At 36.1% G+C, this 23,329-nt stretch overlaps 2 protein-coding genes across 4 annotated transcripts; one reads left to right on the forward strand and one right to left on the reverse strand.

Moving 5' to 3' along the window:
• Window positions 1-2,196: 2,196 nt before the first annotated feature.
• On the forward strand, window positions 2,197-4,721 carry TEX38 (testis expressed 38; the record flags this gene model as incomplete). The annotated part of the gene is made up of 2 exons (XM_083360226.1): window positions 2,197-2,212; window positions 4,162-4,721. 2 exons carry the CDS (start codon window positions 2,197-2,199, stop codon window positions 4,656-4,658), a joined length of 513 nt encoding a protein of 170 aa, XP_083216352.1. The 3' UTR covers window positions 4,659-4,721.
• A 5,613-nt stretch (window positions 4,722-10,334) lies between these two features.
• Window positions 10,335-23,329, reverse strand: EFCAB14 (EF-hand calcium binding domain 14). 3 transcript variants are annotated; one of them, XM_083359589.1, is made up of 11 exons: window positions 22,830-23,329; window positions 21,469-21,617; window positions 19,983-20,128; window positions 18,984-19,082; window positions 17,759-17,869; window positions 17,102-17,137; window positions 15,924-16,115; window positions 15,742-15,822; window positions 14,185-14,290; window positions 13,156-13,287; window positions 10,335-11,097 (listed from the first exon to the last, which is right to left on the reverse strand). In XM_083359589.1, the coding sequence occupies exons 1-11, from the start codon at window positions 23,060-23,062 to the stop codon at window positions 10,922-10,924; spliced, it is 1,461 nt and encodes a 486-aa protein (XP_083215715.1). In that variant the 5' UTR covers window positions 23,063-23,329; the 3' UTR covers window positions 10,335-10,921. The 3 variants fall into 3 exon arrangements, with proteins under 3 accessions (XP_083215715.1, XP_083215714.1, XP_083215713.1); XM_083359588.1 differs by having other exon boundaries at window positions 13,156-13,284; window positions 17,102-17,203; XM_083359587.1 differs by having other exon boundaries at window positions 17,102-17,203.

Below are 23,329 nucleotides of genomic sequence, written 5' to 3' on the forward strand. Positions count from 1 at the left end.
TGAATTTAAACTAGGGAATGTTTATAGCTGTCAACTTCCAACTTTCCTGTTGGAAACAGGAACAAAAATATAAATTCATGTTGCTTTTCCAATCTTTCAAGACAAAAGATTGCAACTTCATTAGTAGCAAGAGCATCTCTCTTTGTTATATGCACAGTACTGTAGACATACAGCAATCTAATTAAAACAGTCGGTTAATTGAAATCTCTAGTTCTGTGTTACAACAAGATAAATGTACCATCAGTTGCTACCCTTCTTAATCGGCTTCCTTGAGGAGTTGCTCTCACCAACATATTTGCTGTGTTGCTGAATGCATATCTTCCATAGCAGTTGCTTTGATGGACAACATGCAGAGATTTTTGACTACTGATTGCTCTAACTCAAGTACTTGTATAAATATAATAAATAGCACAGCAATTATATTCTGTTACTATGTGTATATGTGTGTACACCTATGTGGATATGTTCATGCCTGCCCATATAACAAGCACTTGACAAATGCAAGAAGTGTAAGAGCACCTCCAGAGGACATCTTTCAGGCCACATATAATTGCTTCACTTCCACCTATTGGGGAATAACACATTATCAAGGAGAAATAATTATAACAGATTGTCTGATTTTTGCAGACTACTGCTATTTCTTATGTCCCGTCTGTCTTCTTCTCAACTGAAGTGAACTCCTAGAAGGTTATGAATTTCTATCAGGCGGATAGAGGAGAAGGATTGTACTGTAATATTAACTTACACATTGTTTTTCTAATTTACTATCTAAATATAGGGTCCTTAACGCATCATCTAGAAACTCTCTGCTCTTCCATGAAAAAAAATACATTCAACAATTCTTTTAACAGGTGAAGCTCATGTGCTGCAAAATAAACTCCTGGTTTCCAGCATCTTCTTTTCAAAATGTGCCCGAGGACCACGTGGGTCTCATAACCTTTTTTATAGATATGAAATGCTTTGTTCAAAAATATACCCATTTACTCTCATAACATTTTTTAGAGATATAAAAGTGCTTTGTTCAGAAATATGCCCATTTACTCACAAAAAGAATAAAGATAGGTATCCTATGAGGGGGATTCAGGTAGCAGGCATTTTGTAAATAGTTATGTCCCAATGTCTCAACGGTACTTTTTTTTTTTCAAAAGGCAACGACTGTTTTTTGAGGAAGAAGATGATGTTTCGCTTCTCGTTCAAGTAGCTTCATCAGTTGTGACTGGCTGGTTGGGGGGATAGAAGGATAGATACATTTATCCAGTCACAACTGATGAAGTTCTTGGATGAGAAGCAAACATCTTCTTCATTAAAAAAACAAACAGTCCGGTTGCCTTTTGAGGGGAAAAAGCATCTTTGAGACAGCTATGACCTGGATGACTGAGAATCTCCATAGACCAGGGGTCTTCAAACATGGCCCTTTTATGACTTGTGAACTTCAACTCCCAGAATTCCTCAGCCAGGCATGCTGGCTGAGCAATTCTGGGAGTTGAAGTCCACAAGTCATAAAAGGGCCAAGTTTGAAGACCCTTGCCATAGACATTTATGTCCCAATAGGTAGCTTCTCCTGAACGATACATCCTCTTGAGCAGGTTTTTTTTTGCAGAGGTACCTTAAACCTGTTCTCTAAATTCCAGATGTGCTCTCAGCAACAAAAGGTTATGGATCCCTGACCTAAAATAATTATCTGGCCTGTTTGGGAGGTCTTATAGTCAACTACCAGAATTTCCATTTAAAGGGGTTAATGTTTCTATAGACCACAATCTGGAGAAAGGCATCACAAACAGTTCTTTCTCACAGAAAAAATAACACATACAGAGAAAAGTCAGCCTGTAGCCTTTTTGATTGCATAAGAGAAGTGTGGGCAATCAAGCATTTCCTTATCTTGAAAAGGAAGGCAAAGGTTTCTAGAAAGTCTCTCCTTTCCTATATAGTATTGTTTTGTTGACTTAAAAGTCCTTTCACCTATGTTCTAGGAGAGTAGAGATTTCAACTGGGTGTGAGTAGAATATATGTTCTTGGGCCCTCAGTATGGTCTCCTGGTGACCATTGTCTCGTCATACGCTTTGGAATGTGACTTTTTCTTCTATTCCTTTCCATTAGAATTAATTTCAACTACTCATTTGTTTTCTCCTCCTGAAAAGAGAGCAGCTTCATCTTTTTAGAATAAAGGCATGATAAAATCCAAACTTACAGTAAATGATGATTATTCCTAGTGGTAAGTAGGCCAGTATCTTTTCTGAACTATTGGCAAGTTTATTTTTTATTACTGGAAAAATAGGTGAATGACCCCAGTAGCAAGCCGTTGAAACAAAGTGCACATACAATGCTATGCCTGATTTGTTTTAACTCTGGTCTCTTAACTAAAGCTCAGTAGTTCAAATAGATTAAAATACAGCTTACAAACTACAACTATAATTACAATGATTGGGTCTGCAGAACATACTCAGCCGAAATCAAATAAACCACATATATTTTTACTAAAAATACATGAAATCAGAGCCATTGGTCAAAAGATAAGTTGATTTTGGACTGGCTGTGGGGAAAGGACAGTTTTTAGATAACTTTAGAAGCTGCTCCCTTTGGAGAACCAGGTGGCTATTTTTAATAATTTAATTTAATAATTTTACTTGTATACCGCCCTTTCCCAAAGGACTCAGGGCGGTGAACAGGGCAAACATGTAAAAATACAAAAATATAAAAGTTAAAAAAGAATTAAACATATGCCCAAGCTAAAATCATTAAATACATATATTAAAATAACAATAAAAACCCAAACCCATCCCCCATCAGGCCAAGCCGGCTTGTTCAAATAAATGCGTCTTCAGATCGCGTCGGAAGGAGCGAAGGTTGGCCGCCATCTAGAGCTCAACCGGCAACTGATTCCATAAATCTGGGGCGCCCACAGAGAAGGACCTCCTCCTGGGGGCCACCAAACGACATTCTCTGATTGGTGGCACCCTGAGGAGGCCCTCTCTGTGGGAGCGCACAGGGCGGAGGGAAGTTGATGCCAGCAGCAGGTGCTCCCTAAGGTACTCCGGACCCATGCCATGTAGGGCCTTGAACACCATTACCAATACCTTGAATCTCACCCGGAAGACAACTGGTAGCCAATGCAGCTCACGGAGCAGAGGTGTAACATGGGAGTATCGGGAGACTCCCAACACAACTCTCACGGCTGCATTCTGTACCAGTTGGAGCCTCCGAGTGGTCTTCAAGGGCAGCCCCATGTAGAGAGCGTTGCAGTAGTGATTTTGCCTATCACTTTCCAATATAAAGACAACACAGCAATAACCCATGATTACCTTTTGTTCAGATAAGCACAATGCACATTACATGATGCTGCCCTGATGTGTTGTTTGGATATACAGTTAGTATAAAATAGGGCAACCAAATTGTTTCCGAGGGTGCACCGTGAGCACTTTCTTGTACGAGTCCTCTGACCTTGCTTTATTTCTGGGCCATTCAGGGGATTTTTTTTTGTAAAATCCTCAACACTTAAGGGACAGTGTATCTATACAAATACTTTTGTAGATGGCCTTGCTGATAATTTGAAAAGGAAATATAGAACAATCCAGCTCCAAATTTCTTTTTTTTCTTTTTTCTTGGGGTATTAAACCTTTGCTGGCTATAGACTTTTAATTATTTTGGTAGAATTCTACTATTTTAAATCTTCAGTTCTCAAATCGGTAGAATAATTTATTTTTAAAATAATGTATTATAAATTGTTTTTAGATTCTTTAGATCAGAAGGCAGCTTATTAAATATTATAAAGTTCTTACCATCTGAACTGGAAGATTTGGGATGTAGAATTACCTGCTTTAAAAAAAATCTTTAAGTACTGTATAAGAATAGCTTTAAGCTATTCTTCCAAATCACAAAGTTTGAATCCTTTAATTCCAAGCAATCCAACCTCCCTATCAAATTCTTCCCTTGATGAAAATGTTTATAGAAGAGACAGAGAGGGAACTTGTTTTAACATGCTAACACTTTCCAACTTAAAATGTGAGTGAATCCTTTAACCGAAGCAGAATTCTATTTGTGTTTTGGGGATTTTTTTTGACAGTTTGAAAGTTTCACAACTTCCTACTCATGCAATAATAGTAGCACTCAAGTGACATATAACCAAAATTCTCTTCTGAAGTTCACTTTATGACCTAATTACAGGTTTGCTGCCAGTGTATTTTGGAAGCCTAGCTTTTTGCTACATCTTGGTGTTCACCTGTATGCTGCTCCTTCAATGGCGAAAACAAATCCTTCAGAAGCGCCGTGCAAGAGTCTGGATGAAACAGTTGAAAGCAGAGTCTTATTTTCAACAGGCCTTGGCTCACAGGGCTGATGAAGAAGCCCAGCCTAGAACAAATGCAGCCATCTGCAATCCTGATAACATCCCAGAGCCACAAAACACTTTCTTACCCAGTGAGAATATTGTGGAGACCGATGACAGTTCTACCCCTCCACTTCCAGATTCAGTTCCATACAAACCGGTATTTCAAGAAGTTGCATGTGCTTGTGCACTCTCGCACTTGCCACCGCTGCTTGCGCACTCAGCTTCTTACCCTTGCTCTACCATTCCAACAGAAAGTTCACCATTCAGCTCACCTCTAAAACCAACCATCTTGAAAAATGATCCATACAGTATGGGTAGCAGGATTTCTGCTTAGCAGCCAATGTCACGGATGGGAATATGCTTAACTGGTTTCAGTTTGAACTCAATTAAAGATCGGTTTCAAACTATTTGTTTTCATTCAAGCACTATTTTAATACTGGGAAGACAATCTGCCTTTGACAACTAGTGTAGAAAGAAATCACTTTAGAAATTACATTGTGTTCACAATCCTTTCATGCATCATGAAACCGAACTATGTGTTTCTTCCAAGATTTCTAAATCCCAGTTGCCCAAAGAGCTAAATATTAGCCATATTTCTATTTTTAACCTTAGTAATAGATTACATTTTAATATATATGAGCAATATCCATATATATCAAAAAAACAAATGGTATGGAAGTCTTTATAATTAAAACCAGCAGACATTTAGTCCCGTTTCATTAGTGAAATTAGCTATGGCTAACAAATAGTGCTCATAGTGCAGTTTTAAAACTGAAAGTAAAATATAGTACAAATTATGGCCAATCTCAGTGAATATTTTGGAGCAACTTACGTTTTCTAATGTTAAGAGGTAATCTGGGAACATCAACTGTTTTTGCAAATCACTTTATCGTGTATTATGCTATTCCCATGGACTCAGTAGGATTTTTTCAAGTGAACTGCATTTTCAACAACAGTAAGAAAAAGCTGAATGCTTCAGTTTTTCCTGTAATATATTTTTCTAGATGAAATGCATCTTGAAATAAAATAACCATCACACCCAAAGCAAACTTATTTTATTTAGATTTGACATTCACAATGCATAATAGGTGCAAAATGCCACACCTAAATCCAGCTTTAATTCACTCCATAAGAGCTTTTTGCACATTTGTGAGGCCCAATTTTATAAAACATTTCACTTAGTTTAAGTAGGAAAATGCAAATCAAGTACTTTTATACAATGTAAAACCAGTGTACCTTCAGTGCAGTGGATTCCAGTACAAATCCTAAAGAACAAGTTCCATAGATGAACACTATGATTCATAGCAGAAAACTGTTTTAACATTTTGTAAGATCTGATTAGTTAATTCATATTCAAAAGGACATAAATGTTCATTTTGGAGTCATTTTTAATTGCATAAAGAACGGTACCACTTTTAAGTACAGCCAACGCTCCCATACAAGGGAAACAGGCTTTAGATCTTTCAAAACCCTTAAGAATTTTCTCCATACAAATAAACTACCCTTTTCTGTAAATTTTAATTTTATTAATTCATGTGATTATTTGAACAAAGAATTCTGCAATCAAGTAATTTTTACTTTTTAAGTGCCACTATATTTTCTTGTGCAATCACAAAAGAGACAATACATTCCACTATTACGTTACCCTGTCCCTATTCTATCTATTCTGAATGCCCCTAATTTTATCAGGGAATTTTATTATTGTGAAATACCTGAATAACCTATTTTTATATAATATATCCATTGGAAGCATTGCTATAAATCCAACATTCATTTGAAGCCTTCTGTTACTACCATAGTAAAGAGATAAGTCCATTTCATGGGTACCTATGAACACGGGGGAAAAACCTGTCGCTTAATATCCACATGAACGTTTTCGAATCTTGTGTTTTTCTAAAATATGTTACAGCTTCTATCTATCCTACTCAGCATGGCTGATAGTCAGACATGATATATGACTTGTGGCATCAGTTCAGAAGAGTATTATACCTTAAAGAGGATGAAGCTAAAATGGGGAAAATGTTAGGATTTTGACCAGTGGTTTAGCTAATTCCCATTACTCTTGCTTAAATAACCTTCCAAAAGAGGCAGGCTCAGCTCTGGGAAGAATGCTCACATTTAACTTCAAATCAATTCTGCTGTATAGCTATTGTGCACATTCTTAATTAACCCTGAAATAATTTCAAAGAATGCACTATTTGAGCCAATTTATTATACTCTGCCATATTTATTTTGCTTTCCTGATAAAATACATACATTTACTTCTAAACGCACAATATTGCAAATTAGAAGAAACACTTCATAAGACAAGCAATGTATTTTGAAGGCTCTAATTATATTCAAAAACAAGATAGAATTACTTCAAGACTTTACATGAAGAGTTAGCTTTCTGAAAAGCTTGCAAATGGGGAAAATATATCACTTCAGAGTTTAGACATTTCGTCACTTCATGTCCCTAAATTTGCCTAATATAAATGCCTTCTTTCTCAGTGGTGACATACACATGTGAGGAATAGGGAAATGCTGGTGTGCTAAGGATCCTAATCAATCAGCTCAAGTCATTCCTTATACCTTCGTTCCTGCTGTATAACACACAGTATGAATTAATCTTAGGTAATTTTTGTCTAATGAAAGCATTCCTTTAATTTAGGATAGTTTTCAAATACTAAATGTTTCTTACAATACAGTATTGAGATATTGAAGACTATGACTTTAGCTTCTAAATTAGATCAGAAATTTTGGAGTGAGATTTCTGTTACAACAAAAATGTATCTGAAAACAATCCCTAAAAGTGCTCATAATTAGCTTAATACTGAGATTAAAAGTCATTCTTTTTATATGGATCATAACAAGCCACTTTTAAAAATACCTTCAATATTTTGCTATACAATCATATTACATACACACATACAAATACTGCTATATTTAATCGTTATTGCTTTATTTGGTCAATGGTTTTTATACACAAAGCATATAAAACTAATTTTATCCGAAAGAATACTGGTTTTTAGTTACCTTGTGATATGAACTTTGAACTTTAATGGGTATAGATCACAAACTTAAGGAAACAATTTGCATTCTAGATAATCTAGATAAGGGAATCTGGTTTTCCAAAAACTGTTCATTAAATTTTTGGAAGGAGTCTGTGTACATCATATTCTACAGGGAGTGCAGAATTATTAGGCAAATGAGTATTTTGACCACATCATCCTCTTTATGCATGTTGTCTTACTCCAAGCTGTATAGGCTCGAAAGCCTACTACCAATTAAGCATATTAGGTGATGTGCATCTCTGTAATGAGAAGGGGTGTGGTCTAATGACATCAACACCCTGTATCAGGTGTGCATAATTATTAGGCAACTTCCTTTCCTTTGGCAAAATGGGTCAAAAGAAGGACTTGACAGGCTCAGAAAAGTCAAAAATAGTGAGATATCTTGCAGAGGGATGCAGCACTCTTAAAATTGCAAAGCTTCTGAAGCGTGATCATCGAACAATCAAGCGTTTCATTCAAAATAGTCAACAGGGTCGCAAGAAGCGTGTGGAGAAACCAAGGCGCAAAATAACTGCCCATGAACTGAGAAAAGTCAAGCGTGCAGCTGCCAAGATGCCACTTGCCACCAGTTTGGCCATATTTCAGAGCTGCAACATCACTGGAGTGCCCAAAAGCACAAGGTGTGCAATACTCAGAGACATGGCCAAGGTAAGAAAGGCTGAAAGACGACCACCACTGAACAAGACACACAAGCTGAAACGTCAAGACTGGGCCAAGAAATATCTCAAGACTGATTTTTCTAAGGTTTTATGGACTGATGAAATGAGAGTGAGTCTTGATGGGCCAGATGGATGGGCCCGTGGCTGGATTGGTAAAGGGCAGAGAGCTCCAGTCCGACTCAGACGCCAGCAAGGTGGAGGTGGAGTACTGGTTTGGGCTGGTATCATCAAAGATGAGCTTGTAGGGCCTTTTCGGGTTGAGGATGGAGTCAAGCTCAACTCCCAGTCCTACTGCCAGTTTCTGGAAGACACCTTCTTCAAGCAGTGGTACAGGAAGAAGTCTGCATCCTTCAAGAAAAACATGATTTTCATGCAGGACAATGCTCCATCACACGCGTCCAAGTACTCCACAGCGTGGCTGGCAAGAAAGGGTATAAAAGAAGGAAATCTAATGACATGGCCTCCTTGTTCACCTGATCTGAACCCCATTGAGGACCTGTGGTCCATCATCAAATGTGAGATTTACAAGGAGGGAAAACAGTACACCTCTCTGAACAGTGTCTGGGAGGCTGTGGTTGCTGCTGCACGCAATGTTGATGGTGAACAGATCAAAACACTGACAGAATCCATGGATGGCAGGCTTTTGAGTGTCCTTGCAAAGAAAGGTGGCTATATTGGTCACTGATTTGTTTTTGTTATGTTTTTGAATGTCAGAAATGTATATTTGTGAATGTTGAGATGTTATATTGGTTTCACTGGTAAAAATAAATAATTGAAATGGGTATATATTTGTTTTTTGTTAAGTTGCCTAATAATTATGCACAGTAATAGTCACCTGCACACACAGATATCCCCCTAAAATAGCTATAACTAAAAACAAACTAAAAACTACTTCCAAAAATATTCAGCTTTGATATTAATGAGTTTTTTGGGTTCATTGAGAACATGGTTGTTGTTCAATAATAAAATTAATCCTCAAAAATACAACTTGCCTAATAATTCTGCACTCCCTGTAGTACAGGGGTGTAAAACTGCCAGCCCACGGGCCGGACGCGTCATCCGGAAGCCGCGCCCACCCCATTGCCAGCAATGGCAAAACTGTCCTGATACGTTGCGCGACGTCACTTGATGTAGCAAGTTTGACATGTCTGTTCTAGTATATCAGTGCTCCATACGAAACCACTGCCATTATTTTCCCAAGAAGCCTGAATTTTGTGATGGGCAATGAAGATTCCTGAGAACTTAAATTTGCTAAACTAAAAGCTGTAAAGAAAGCCAACAACTATGACAGCACTCTATTCAACGTATCATTTTAAAATATTTACAATAAAAATGGCACGTTAGAAAACCTTGCTGTGTTTGGTTTGTACAGAGAATAATGATTATCTGAGATTATTTACTAAATAAAACCCTACCATGTTTGCCTGACAACACCTGATGTTTTTAATAACCAAAAAAAGCAGCCTAAAACGCTTAGAATTTCCAAGCTTATAGCTCAAGCCACATCACCAAAAGTGACCACATTCACAAACACATCTGTTTTTAATAAGGCAAAAACTTACTAATCTTGATAGGCCAGAGATGCTGTACTCTAGTGGAACTCTCTCAAACTGCAATTTAAGAAAGCGGATTTAATTATAGTGTGGAGAAAATAGCTGGTCCATGGCCACAATCTTAATCCATTTGAACCTCACGTTGGAATTAATTTTAAAATAAATCAGCAAACTACAGAGTGAAAAGGTAAAAATGTACTTAATGTAATATATAATTTGGTCTTTATCATCTCATTCTTCTCTGAAAGCATCAGAATTACTGATAATATTAACTATGCTATTAACACCACTTTTAATCCTCTGTTAAACTGGGGAAAATTAATTGAATAAAGTACCACCATTACAATAGGGAAAGCTGAAGTAAATAGTGCAATGTTTCCATCAGGAATCCTTCTTCATAAAATTATTATAACTGAAAATAACAATGAATCTGTGATCAATTTAAAATCAGAATAAATTATTATTATTACAACCTGTTTCTTAGAATGTCTTTTTATCTCAATTTCAAGAACTGAAGTCTTCTTTAGAGTCCTTAAGTAGCACAAAACTTTCCAGTGATTCATAAACAAATATACGAAAGGAGTGTCATACAAGTATAATTCCTAGGAAGAAGAAATGTTTTCTGTTGCCGATTTTTACTTAATACAACCTGGAAAATTGATTATTTTCAATGCAAATTAGACCCAAATATGTATAAGTTATTCTAGTTTAAATATTTACAAACGGAAGAATCCCATCCTGCAAATCAGAGTTTTATATTTTATTCTAAAGTGCAGCTAATTTAAGGCAAATTTGAAATATAAAATCATGTTTGTCAATATATACATACATTTTAACTTGAAGATGAGCTTCCCTAACACGGGAAATAAAGTCTGAGATAAAATTCTTTGTGTAGTCATAAGGTGCAATTATTATTTTCATTACAACCATTCAATTCAATGTAATGCAATCCTGGGGCTATGATCCAGGACAATAAAATGTTCCTAGTTCTGTGGGAATCAAAACCAACGCAATGATGTATTTGCTATTAATAGGCCATTTGCATAAACACACTTAGGCATAGCTATTTACCCCTAGATCAGAGCCTCAAAAGTTGGAAAAGCTTTCAGGGATCAACATATCTTATGTTACAACAGATAAAAATATAAATGCTTTTCACTATTTTCCAAAGAACAGAAAATTTAAAAGGTGTCAATTGATACACTAAATTAACTTCAAAGACTAGCAGATCACTGGGAAAAGTGCTAGAAGCAGCTTTTGCTTATTCAGTTGGGTTTTTTAAAAAAACATAGCTACTGTAGTCCTTCAATACTGTGTTTATAAGAAAAGATACTATAGACCCAATGCTACTTTCAGTTCTGATATGGAATATCTTCCATCTCCGTCTTCATCAAACTCCTGAAAACTCTGTCGGTCATGCACTGTTGATCCAACCAGATTTTCCAGGTCCTCATATGTTAGCTTGTCATTAGTGCCTTGGCTAGAAGTCCTAAATAAATTTTGAAGATCTGCAAGGACAAAAAAAAAATATAAAATATAATTCATACTCTCTCATGAATTCAATCACCCCAAACACCTTCATAAGTCAGTTGCAATCTGATTATCTTAAGAAATAAGTTTATTATGCCAATAATAGCATCATCATATCCCTAAAACTCAAATCTCCTTATTGTCAGCACTGATATTTCTATCACGGATTATTTAACTAGAGTTTCTCATTCATCTGCAATTCAGAAAATGCAGTTTAATGTACACTTAGTAAACAAAGGTTACTTTCACTATATGTGTAAAACTACAACTATCATGGTTGATTAAAAGCCACAAAAAAGTCAACATTGTTTTGTTATGGAAAAAAATGCTATGAAATCAGAATGTAACCTCATTTTTAGTTTACTAAAGTATGGAAAATCATTATATCTGAGCTGACCCGAAACAATAATGATATGCCATACATATGCATTAAACTAGTAAGAACAGCACTAAACATTTGGAAAGAGATAATTGCTAAATATTAATGTATGTCAACTGACTTAATATAGCTGATTATCTGCTTCAAGTATTCAGAGTAGACTGTAGTATAATAACCCATTTTATATTATTTTTATACACTTTAGCCATGTTCAGAATATTTCTTTTGTTACTTTAATATTTTCAATTGGATAACCTATGGCAATAACCCAAATCAAAATATTTAAGAAAATGAAGAGATAATTAGGACATGGGGATCCTGAAAAAGCAGAGACTTACTTTTGCTAACATGATCTAAATGAACATCATTTTTCAAATCTATTATGACTAACAGTAACTTCAAAGAGCTGCACTGATGATGAGATTAATTACTTCTCCATAATCCCAACCCTCCTTATCCTACCTGAAACTAGCAGCCATTTGTCCCATCTGAAAGAATAGAATAGAATAGAATAGAATAGAATAGAATAGAATAGAATAGAATAGAATAGAATAGAATAGAATAGAATAGAATAGAATAGAATAGAATAGGAATAGGAATAGGAATAGAATAGGAATAGAGCTGGAAGGGACCTTGGAGGTCTTCTAGTCCAACCCCCTGCTCAAGCAGAACCTATACCATTTCAGACAGATGACTGTCCAGTCTCTTTTTAAAAACTTCCAGTAATGGAGCGCCCATGATTTGTTCCACTGGTTGATTGTCCTCACTGTCAGGAAGTTTCTCTTTAATTCCAGGTTGTTTCTCTCTTTGATCAGTTTCCAACCATTGTTTCTTGTCCTTCCCTCTAGTGCTCTGGTGAATAACATGACCCCCTCTTCTTTGTGGCAGCCCCTCAGATACTGGAATACTGCTATCATGTCTCCCCTATTTCTTCTTTCCTTTAGACTGGCCAAACCCAAGTTCCACAGCCGTTCTTCGTATGTTTTGGTCTCCAGACCTTTGATCATCTTAGTTGCACTTCTCTGAATTTTTTCCAGACTCTCAACATCTTTTTTGTGATATGGTGACCAAACTTGGCTGCAGTATTCAAGGGATGATCTTACCAGGGCTTTATAAAGTGGTACTAGTACTTCACGTGATCTTGATTCTATGCCTCTGTTTATACAACCTAGGATTGTATTAGCTTTTTTAGTTGCTGCTGCACACTGCTGGCTCATAGTTAAGTGATCGTCCACCAGGACTCCAGGGTCCCTCTCAGAGTTACTGCCTCCAAGTCAGGTCTCGCCCAATCTATATTTGTTCCTTTGGTTTTTCCTGCCTAAGTGTGTAAGACTCTGCTTTTCTCCACACTGAAACTCATTTTGTTGGATAGGGCCTATTGTTCAAGTTTGTCAAGATCTTTTTGGATCTTGAGTTTGTCTTCTGTGGGGTGTTGGCTACTCCTGACAGTTTGGTGTCATCTGCGAATTTGATGAGTTCCCCTTGAATTTCCCCGTCTTAAGACATTTATGAAGATATTGAAGAATACTGGGCCTAAGATGGAACCTTGTGGTACCCCACTGCCAACTTTAATTTATGAAGATCCAAATTTATTAATTTCCAGAATCCTTTGCACACAAAACATGGGATGTTTTCATGTCAAAAAACTCAACTTTACCTTCTATGTTGGATATTCCAGGTAAGGACAAGCTTCTTGGGTGTCGACTTCCCTCAAAATTATTGCCAAGTGATCTTGAAGAAATTCTTGGAAGTTTTGTGGGCTCTGATGTGATGATCTGTGAATTTTCTACTGTCAAGTAATTTTACAGTAGTTATATTTTTTTTCTTATTTGATAACAGTAAATATTATGCACAAAGGTGGGGGAGGGGGACTTTAGATGGTATAAAGCAGTCACAAGCAATCTTAACAGATTTCAAATATATTCTATTTCTACTCATACTAAAATAAATAATAAACATACAGACTGACTGCCTTCCTGAGATTTGAAGACCAGAACTATTACTTATTTTTTTTAATCAGATCATCAATTTCAGTTTGTTTTTCAATTGAATTGCACAGTTTAAATGTTAGATTAAGGGTAGAAAAAAACCTGAAGTGATTAATCTTGGTGTGATTTTTTTACATCTCAAAAGCCTGGCATTCTAACGGGTATGTAGACTTTCTATATCCACTGTAAGTTCAATCCTATTGTATCTCATGATAAATGGCGATCCTCAGCAGGTCTACCTTAGGTGACCTCGACTCCCTCTGGAGTAGATACTCTCTAAGAAATCCAACCCCAAACCATGTAGGATTGTAAAAGTGAAAACAAACACCTGTAAACCAAGTGGCCATCCATACAGATCATGCGGAATTGTGTTATGAGATTATACCAAGCAGCACTGGTCAGTTGCATTCTACTCCAGCTAAAGTTTCCAGATGGTCTTTCATGGTGAGTCCAAGTGGAAACTGACTAACATATAAATTCTGAAAATGATGTTTTAATTCTATGAAATACAACAACTAAAAGATTTAATTCAGAAGCTTGAATTCAAACGCTAGCCAGTAAATAGATCTCCATGCCTTCAGGTATGCATTTGGAAACAGATAACAATTAAAGTAAATTAGTAATTAAAGTATGATTAAATGAAATTAGTTTGATATTCTAATACAATATGCAAAATGACATGTATATGAGATGTTTACCTTTAAGTGCTTCAGATTGTTCACTATCTGATTTGCTTGACAGAGCATTAATCAACTGCAGCTTTTCCCTTAGTTTGGATACCTGAGATTCTCCATTTTCTGTTTTCTGTAGATTACCAATTAAAAAAAAACTAAAGAAGCCGTTTGTTTTACTTTGATTGCACTTAATACAAAATACACTGTGTAGTTTATATGTTTCTAACAAGTACATTTATGTACTGTTTTTCCTATGAGAATACTGTAACTGCAAACACTATGATTTTGATGGTTTCAGAACTATCTAGGGAACTCAGTCAAAACCCAGCAGGAATTTTCTCTTAATTCCTATGAAGAGTAACTAATATCAGGTATTGTCATATCAAGTAAGATGACAATATTACAATATCTAGAAGTTGAATGACCTAAATTAAAATGATTCCCTATTGTACTTGTCTTACATGATAGTACACTGAATTTATCAATCTATGGTTGACATAAATACACAGTAAAGACTGTTTTATTGACAAAATTAGCATTCTGTCCTCAAATCTTAAAACTAAAGTTCTGGTTTAAACTTTTGCTGTAATGTTACTGTATAATTTCTCATATTCTTTAAAACAATTGTGACTAAAACTTGGTTTCATTAATTACCTTAATTAGTCATTAGTTGCAACATAAAATAACCTGAGTAGTTTTATAGCATGAGAATTATCCTTAGGAACAGAAAATTGATTTTTTGAGGGGGAAAATTTGAGAATATTTTGCCTTGTGAATGTATGTCCTTTAAAAGCATGGGGTTTTTTTTAAAAAAAAATCAAGATATTACATCTAAGGTTTTGAACTAAGATGAAAATTGAAATGTTTTAATGTTCCATATATTAATATTTTATTATATTTTAAAGTGTATTTAAAAAAAAAAGTATGTTATAGACTTCCAGCATTAAATAACAACAGCCAAACTCACATCAGTAAATTGCAGACCATGTAATTAAAGTTTTGAAATGTTTGGAAAAAATGCTTTGTTTTCCCCAACAGAGAAGACACAGGAACGTGTTCTCAATAGTCCTTTACACTTTTCAATTAAACAGAACTCAACATGGGTAAATAAACAAAGCTACATACTGTGTTTTGTCAGCTTTGGACCAGTTACAGATTTAATATCAACCACTGTAAAAGCTAAGATATCATTTCAGTTGCTTCCAATGTGATTTTTAATGCAGTAATGGAATTTCTTCTCTGTTGGTAGATTTATAAAGAAACAAAAAGTGTGTGTGTAAATTCTGTATGCACACAGCACTGTAAATTTATTGCAATACAGTTTATCCTTAATTTTGTTATATTTTTTATTATTTTTCTGAGACTGAATCAATATAATCTTTTCAACATTTCAACTCACACAGGATTTTTGTTTTTACAAAATGTGGATGGAGAAAAATTATATATATGGGATAGGAAGCTCAACTGTTCTGTCACTTCACTTGAGTTGGTTACCTTGCTGCTTTTACCCTCCAAGTCAGGAAGACAATTCAAGGGGGCTCTTAAAAAAAATCACCTTCACTATGGTTCTCCAAAACTTACCTCTATATTTTCTACTTTTTCAGCAGTAGTTTCATTTCTTGATTCACTTTCCATATTTACCGAGGTAGTTAGGTTACTCACCTACAAGAGACAGAAAATGCATGTGTTTACTTGTGGCTTACTATCCTGTATGAGTAACATATTGCAAGTGTTTTAATTCTTAAAACTGTTAAGACACTTACCATACCAAAGGTAAGGTTCTTTCTATTTTCCAGTTTATTCACAACGAACATGTGATTTTCTAAGGAAGTAACTTTGTAACTTAGGTTGCTGACTGTTGAATCCAGATTGAAAAATTTTAAATCATTCAATTTCTGATGTAACATTAGGGTAGAATTTATCTCTTCTATAGAGATATGTAGATATTGGTTATCCTGTTTAACAGAAAAACAATTTTATTACTTCGACTACAAAAGCAGTGCCACAAAATTATTGAAAATAAGCAGAACATAATCTTCATGACTCTAGTACACTGTTAACTATTCTATGTAGCCTTTTCAAGTTCAACAGAATAAAACTGTGTATCAGAGCAATATACAATTAGCCCTTGAGTTACAATCACCTGTTTAATAATGGTTCAAAGTTACAAAGGCACTGGAAAAAGTGACTTGTGCCTGTTCTTCACACTTATGACCTTGCAGCAACCCCTTAACAACTGGCATATATATATGACAGTTGCAGTGTCCTGGGGTCATGTGACCACCTTTTGCAACCTGAGAAACAAAGTCAACGGGGAAGCCAGATTCACTTACTAACCGTGTTACTAACACAACAACCACAGCGATTCACTTAACAGCTGTGGCAAGGAAAGTTGTAAAATGGGGCAAAACTCACTTGACGGTCACACTTAGCAATGGAAATGTGCTCAATCATTAAGTTAAAGAAAGAAGCAGAATTAGAGGTTACCTCATGCACTTCTTCTCTAACGCAGGCCAGTTTCAGTGGCTATTGTGGATTCTGCACAATCATGAAACTATTAGAATGCCGTTGTAGTTTTATGTACATTTTTTTTCTTGGTATTTCAATTATAACTCAACTTATGCTAGGTGGCTAATAGGAAGTTAGGAGGACTAATTCAGTAACTGTCAGATACTTGGAGTCTTTCAACACTGAATAATAGTTTTATGGAAACTAAATCATTATCATATTGCAACTACTCTCAACGATTATACTAGATGCATTTGAAGCAGGAGCAATAGCTTCCTGACTACTTTTGCTCTAGAGGCACTATAAATATCAGCATTTGTGCCGCAAAAGCAATATTAAGGAATATAACAATGCAAAGCTATCCTGGTTTTATTTTTACATAACAATTTTGAAACAGTGATTTCCAAAGCTTTGAAAAGCAAAAAAGAAGCACCTGTTTACAACTGTTCCTCACATTCTTTTCATTTATCTGGGGGACAGAAGAGGAGGAAAAGGAAGGTAAATGCTTTTGTCTAACATCTTCTGTGTGTTCATTCTGAAATATATTAAGATATGTGTTTAAACCAGTTATTATTTGAATATTCATAACCCATCAAACATAACACTTCTACACATCAAGTTCTTTACATTCTGCAGTGGTAAGCCTTTTGAGAGCAGCTATAAAATACTGAGATTTGCTTTACATTAAATTTGTATGTAATGTTTTTGTGCAGGAAGAATAGGAAGCAAGAGATATAGCTAGAAAAATGAAGTGTCTGCCTAAACTAATTGCCTAAAATGTGATGCTAAGATTAACATGTTTCCATCTGCATAAACAATCAATGTCTACAAATCTGATTATATAGAATTTACAAATTTTAATTGGTTTTAAGACCTGATACAGTTTAACAAACGTAAAAGAACATGAAATGTATTCCACTTAAAATAGTAAACTATAAATATCAATTTTATTAATAAAATCATAGGGAGGTTTAAATAATAGTAAAAAAAAAGCTTCAGCCACTTTTATTTTTAAATTGCATACCAAATCTGAAATTCTTATAGGATGTGCTACTGAATGTACTCTTGTGAAATGTCTATGCATCCTTACTATTTCTTTTTGGAGAGTTTCTAGAGTCTTCTTTTGCTCTTCAACTGCTGCTTGCATGGCCTCAACATCATGATGAACACTAGTTACTGTGCTACCTATAGTAGCAACACTCTAGGATAAAAACCAAGAGTAAATCTTTTGGCAACAGATATTCATTGATCGATTAACTGAAATTCAAATGTGCTTACTCCAATGAAGAATAATTTTAATTGGTTACACTAAACATAAAGAATGTACATTAACAAATCTCATTTATTGCAGTATGAATAACAATTTATTTTCTTGGCTATATTTAACTGGTAACTTATATCACATTTGAAGAATATGGAACCAGGTCTGTGGATAAAATAAGTCACTTCCACATCAAAGCATACATAAAGTATATGTGGTAGTGTAACAACATCATTTATATTGCCACATACACACAAAGATTCCAGCTGCATCATCAGGCTTGGATATGCAAGAAAAGATACATCCTATGATAAACTGTTTTCATATTTGGACAAAAACATGCAAACAAATATTTGTAAAAGTATTTAGAAACACAAACCTCTAGTATTATCAATTCTACTGGAAAAATATGCAAACACTCGGCAGATTAATTTAGAATTTGTACCATTACCTTCAAAACTAATTAGAAGTACACTCTCCCCAGGAAAGCATACTGTAGGATATAAACCTTTGTAGCAATTTTACTCATAAAAAGATCACAAAGTATGATGAACATTACTTTCTGGCTTATAGGAAAAATATAAAAAGTGCTGGAAATACAACTTGTCAGTAGTACTGCACTTAGCTTATATATAAAAAAGGAACTTACTTCCAGGTAAGCCAACATAATATTGGCTGTAAGAATATAAGAAGAACAATTCTGAATACATTAGTTATGCCCAGTTTTACTAGTAGGCCTCAATACTGCAGAGACGCTGAAATCACCACTACTAATTGCCACCTATATTCTTACAAGTCATTTGTATCATTGGTGAAATATACCATTTTTCATGGTCTAGTCACATTAACTGGAAAGCAGGATTTCAATAGTTTTACAAATGTGTTTTTACATTTTCTTCATACATTTTCAAATAAAGAGGGATAAAAACACAATTAAAATATAGTTCCTATTAGGAAGGAAAGATATAATGAAAAGCTCTATACTTGTCAAGTTATCTATAGAACAAATATGCTAAATGTTGATTAATATTAAAGTATTAAATATAATACATACTTTCTGGAGCTCTTCGACTGTGACAGGAAGATTAATCAAATCAGAAGCAGATTTAATATTTGTTTTGAGATGATTTACTGCCAACATCAATAAAGATATCTGTAATCACAAATGAAAGAATAACTTTACAGGATGGATTTTTCTCCTTTGTGTTGTAAAGGTTCGTGCTAAGACAATGTTATGAATATGTTAATGTTGAGTTACTAGGACTGAAGACTAACTCAAAGGAACAAACCTGAACTACAAATATTCCCCTTTATTTTATATATAATCCCAGACTCAGGGCGGCTTACAATCTAAGCACAAATCAAATGTGCTTAGCAATAGCCTTCATTCTATGTATATGCCTGCTTATTAGGGCTTTCGCCCCCCACCCCCAAGCGGCATTATTACAAAGTCAGCTTATTGCCCCCAACAATCTGGGTCCTCATTTTACCTACCTCGGAAGGATGGAAGGCTGAGTCAACCTTGAGCCTGGTGGGACACGAACCTGCAATAATTGCAGGCAGCTGGTGTTACTTGAGGCATTAGCCCACTGCTCCACCAAGGCTCTTTATTGGTAAACAAAGGAAAGGTTGGACATTCTATTGCGCAATATAGAAAATGTTCAATATTAGTATTATTATTATTATTTATTAAATTTATATACCGCCCTTCTCCCGAGGGACTCAGGGCGGTGAACAGGGCACATATAAATAGCAAATACAAAAATTAAAAAGAGAATTAAATAATCACCCAGTAAAACAATACAGTATAAAAACCCATTAAAAACCCTAAAATCCCCCCATCAGGCCAGGCCAGCTTGTTCGAATAAGTGGGTCTTCAGACCGCGTCGGAAGGAGCGAAGGTCCGGTGCCGTCCGGAGCTCGACCGGCAGCTGGTTCCATAAAGCTGGAGCTTTATGTAACATTAACTGACTAAATTGAGTGATTAAGAGTGTGCTATTTAACCCTATTTTTGGTACAACTTTATTTGAAACAAATGCTTTCTCACTTGTACCTGTTTGCTTATTTCAGTGATGTTTATCCATATTTTGTTTATCCCCAAATCTCCATTCTTAATTTTTTCCAATTCCTTTTCTTTGTTAAGGAGGTCTTCAGTCATTCTGGGAATTTCTTGAAATGAAGTTTTTTGATTAGACTCCACTAAAATAGAAAATTAAATACTTAATGAATCTGACAATATGTAAGCAATTTCTTTTATGCTCTAGTTCTGAATATCTAAGAGGCTATGACTCTCATTATGAATATGCATAAGGTCTTCTGGAGATATTCCCAGTCCCAGAAGCCCATTACCATTACCATAGTAAAGAGAAGAGCATGTCCTCCTACAATGCTCCCAAATTATGGGAATTGCATTTGGCCTCCACTGTCTTGTACTTAGAAACATGTAAAGAATTATTTCTAGTTAATTATGACATTAATTTGATACTTAAGATTTAAGATTCTGGAGGGATTCTGTTTTGTCTTAGAGTAGAAAAACAGAGTATAATTCACATAAACAACATACATTTTCTTCCAGGTCTCAAGTACACTTCCCAGTGCATTTATTGTACCGATTCTTTATAAAATAGTAAACCACAAGAAACCCATGCCTCTTAGGTCATCGTTTCAAAGATATTTCCTTACTTAAACAAAGAGGTGGAGGGTGAAGAAGGGAAAAAAATGCAGGTAGCCCTCAACTTTCAAGAATTCATCTAGTGGCCCAAAGTTTCAACGGCACTGAAAAAATGACTTATGACCATTTTTCACAGTTAGTACCTTTCCAGCATCTCCACGATCATGTGATCAAAATTCAGAGGCATGGCAACTGGTTCATACTTATGACCGTTGCTGTGTCCCATGATCACCTTTCACGACCTTCTGACAAGCAAAGTCAATGGAGAAGCCAGATTTACTTAACAGCCGGGTTATTAACTTATCAACTGCAGTGATTCACTTAACAACTGAGGTAAGAAAGATCGTAAAGTGGGGCAAAATTCACTTAACAAATGTCTCACTTAACAGCAGAAATTTTGGGCTCAATTATGATCATAAGTCGAGGACTACCTGTACTGAAATATAAAATCTGCACAGTCCGTATCAAAATTAGAATGTAGGAAAGGACAGCAATTCAGCTCTCCCTGGTGCAGAGGTTGTCTAAGGTTATAACCATGGCAGATGCAGCTATTTCTGAAATAAACAGAGCTGTTCACAATTTTGAAAATATAAAATATTCCTGCTCTCTGAAATAAACATCCATTCATTCTTTATTTGCTTTATACAACATTCTGTTCAATAAAGAGGAAAGTTTGTTTAAACATACTATCTTCCATCAATTTTTTTAAAAAATATGAGGGTATTTGTTTTTGCTTTTAGTAAAATATTCTTAAGAAAATGGGAATATATGATTTTGCCCCATAATGCATGCTAGCCAAAGGCAAGCTATATGCTAATTTCTTCCATGTACATTATAGAAATGGGAAATATTTGAGATTCGAACTTACTGGTTCTAAATCTTTCCTTTAATCCATCCAGATCTTCTTTAAGAGCAACTTGCATCCATACCAATCCAACACATGCCACCACACAAGCAGCCAAGATGACAAAAGCACATAACGGGTAGCAGAGTTTGCAGCATCGCAGGTAGTCACCCCTACATTAAAAATGTTTCAAATCATTATTTGCTAACAGAGCTAAATATTACACTAAATTGATACCTTGCTAAATTCAATGTTGCAAGCAATGGGGCTTTTTAACTCTATATACTTGTACAATACCAAATATGAAAAAAGGCAAATTCTGTGCTATGAAAAATTAGGAATAAAAATGAAACTGCCAATATTGTATTGTCCTTGTATAAATATACGGCACGTCTGCATCTGAAATATTTAGTATTTCCAAACACTAATCTTAGTAACTGTACTTGAAAAATGTAACAGAGCTGGAAAAAAAAGCAAAAGCATAATAGGGCAACCAAAATAATCAAGGAGATTAAATATCTACATAAGAAAAGGCTACAATATTTGGGTCACTTTAGCTTAAAAAAAGGGTGATAAGACTGAAGCATATAAAATTTGCATAGAACTCAGAGCAGAACAAGTAGTGTTATTCTACATCAAGCCTAAGATAGAATTACAAAGTTAAACACATTAAGCAAAAGTACAAGAAAAAAAAGCACCTTATCCCACAGGCACATTTATAGATAACCAATGTACAACGAACGCTAATAAAACCAGATTATGCTTCGATATGTTTATGTCTTACTGCAATAAAATCATATTAAGGAATCAAGCCAAGAGTACAATCTCTGCAAACTGATAATACTCAAGCAGAAAGAATGACAGTATCATTCTTCCTCATACCTGCATCATTAAGCCTAGGGCAAGAACACCAAGACAAGTTATACAAGTAACACACCCAAAGTTACTATGTCAGGGAAAGCTAATTCTACAAAGTGTGTTGCTGGAACTGTAGTCACACCCCCGCAAAGCAGCAATCGTTTTCAGTTCCAGCTGTGCTCAGCAAATTGATGTTCTCCAAATGTGTTACCATTATTAAATACTACCAATCCCAAGCAGCTATCAGAGCAGCACACTGAAGGCTACCGCTATTCCAACCACTATATTTTCCGACTTACACTCATTCCGAGTCCAACCTTCTTTCTCAACAGTGTGTTAACTCGGCTTCTTCCAAATTCCCGAGTCCGTTATACCCTGAAAGCCGTTCGGTGTCTCTTCCCTCCCCATAAAGCGCCACCTCCCTTTCTATTCCTAAACCTCCCGACCACACAGACCACCCTCGGTTCCCACACCCTGCATCCAACCAACCCTGCTTCCTCCCTTCTCCTGGATTATCCGGATCTCACTTAGAAAAGCGGGCGCGGGCATCCGGCAGCCCGAATCTGTCCCCGTAATCCGGGTCAGAGGAGCTGCTGGTGCTACTCTCGGCCGACTCAGTGCGGAGCAATCGATGACCCGAGGCGGAGCCTTTCCTGGGATGCTTCTTTTTGCGCCGGCCGCCTCCGCCGCTTCCGCTTCCCCGGTCGCCGTTTCCACCGCCAAGGCCTATGAGCGCGTTCAGCTCCTTGCGTTTTTTCATCCTCTTCTGCTGAGCCGGGGCAAGGCTCTGGGGAGCAGAGCTCCGCAACGCAGGAGGGGCTCCTAACTCGGGGCTCCGGCTCGCCAGCTTCAGCGTTTCCGACGTTCACCTCTAAGACGGGAGTCTCAAGAGGGCCGGCGCGGGTCTCTTAGGCTTCGGTGACGCCGTTGTGGCCGATTCGTCTTCCCACCGGAGGTAGCTGCCGCCTCAAGAACCCGCCGAGCCATGGCAGTAGGAAGAACATCGCTTCCTCTTGCTCCTCTCCGA

The sequence above is a fragment of the Vipera ursinii genome (assembly GCF_947247035.1).
Source record: "Vipera ursinii genome assembly, chromosome: 3".
NCBI lineage: Eukaryota > Metazoa > Chordata > Lepidosauria > Squamata > Viperidae > Vipera > Vipera ursinii.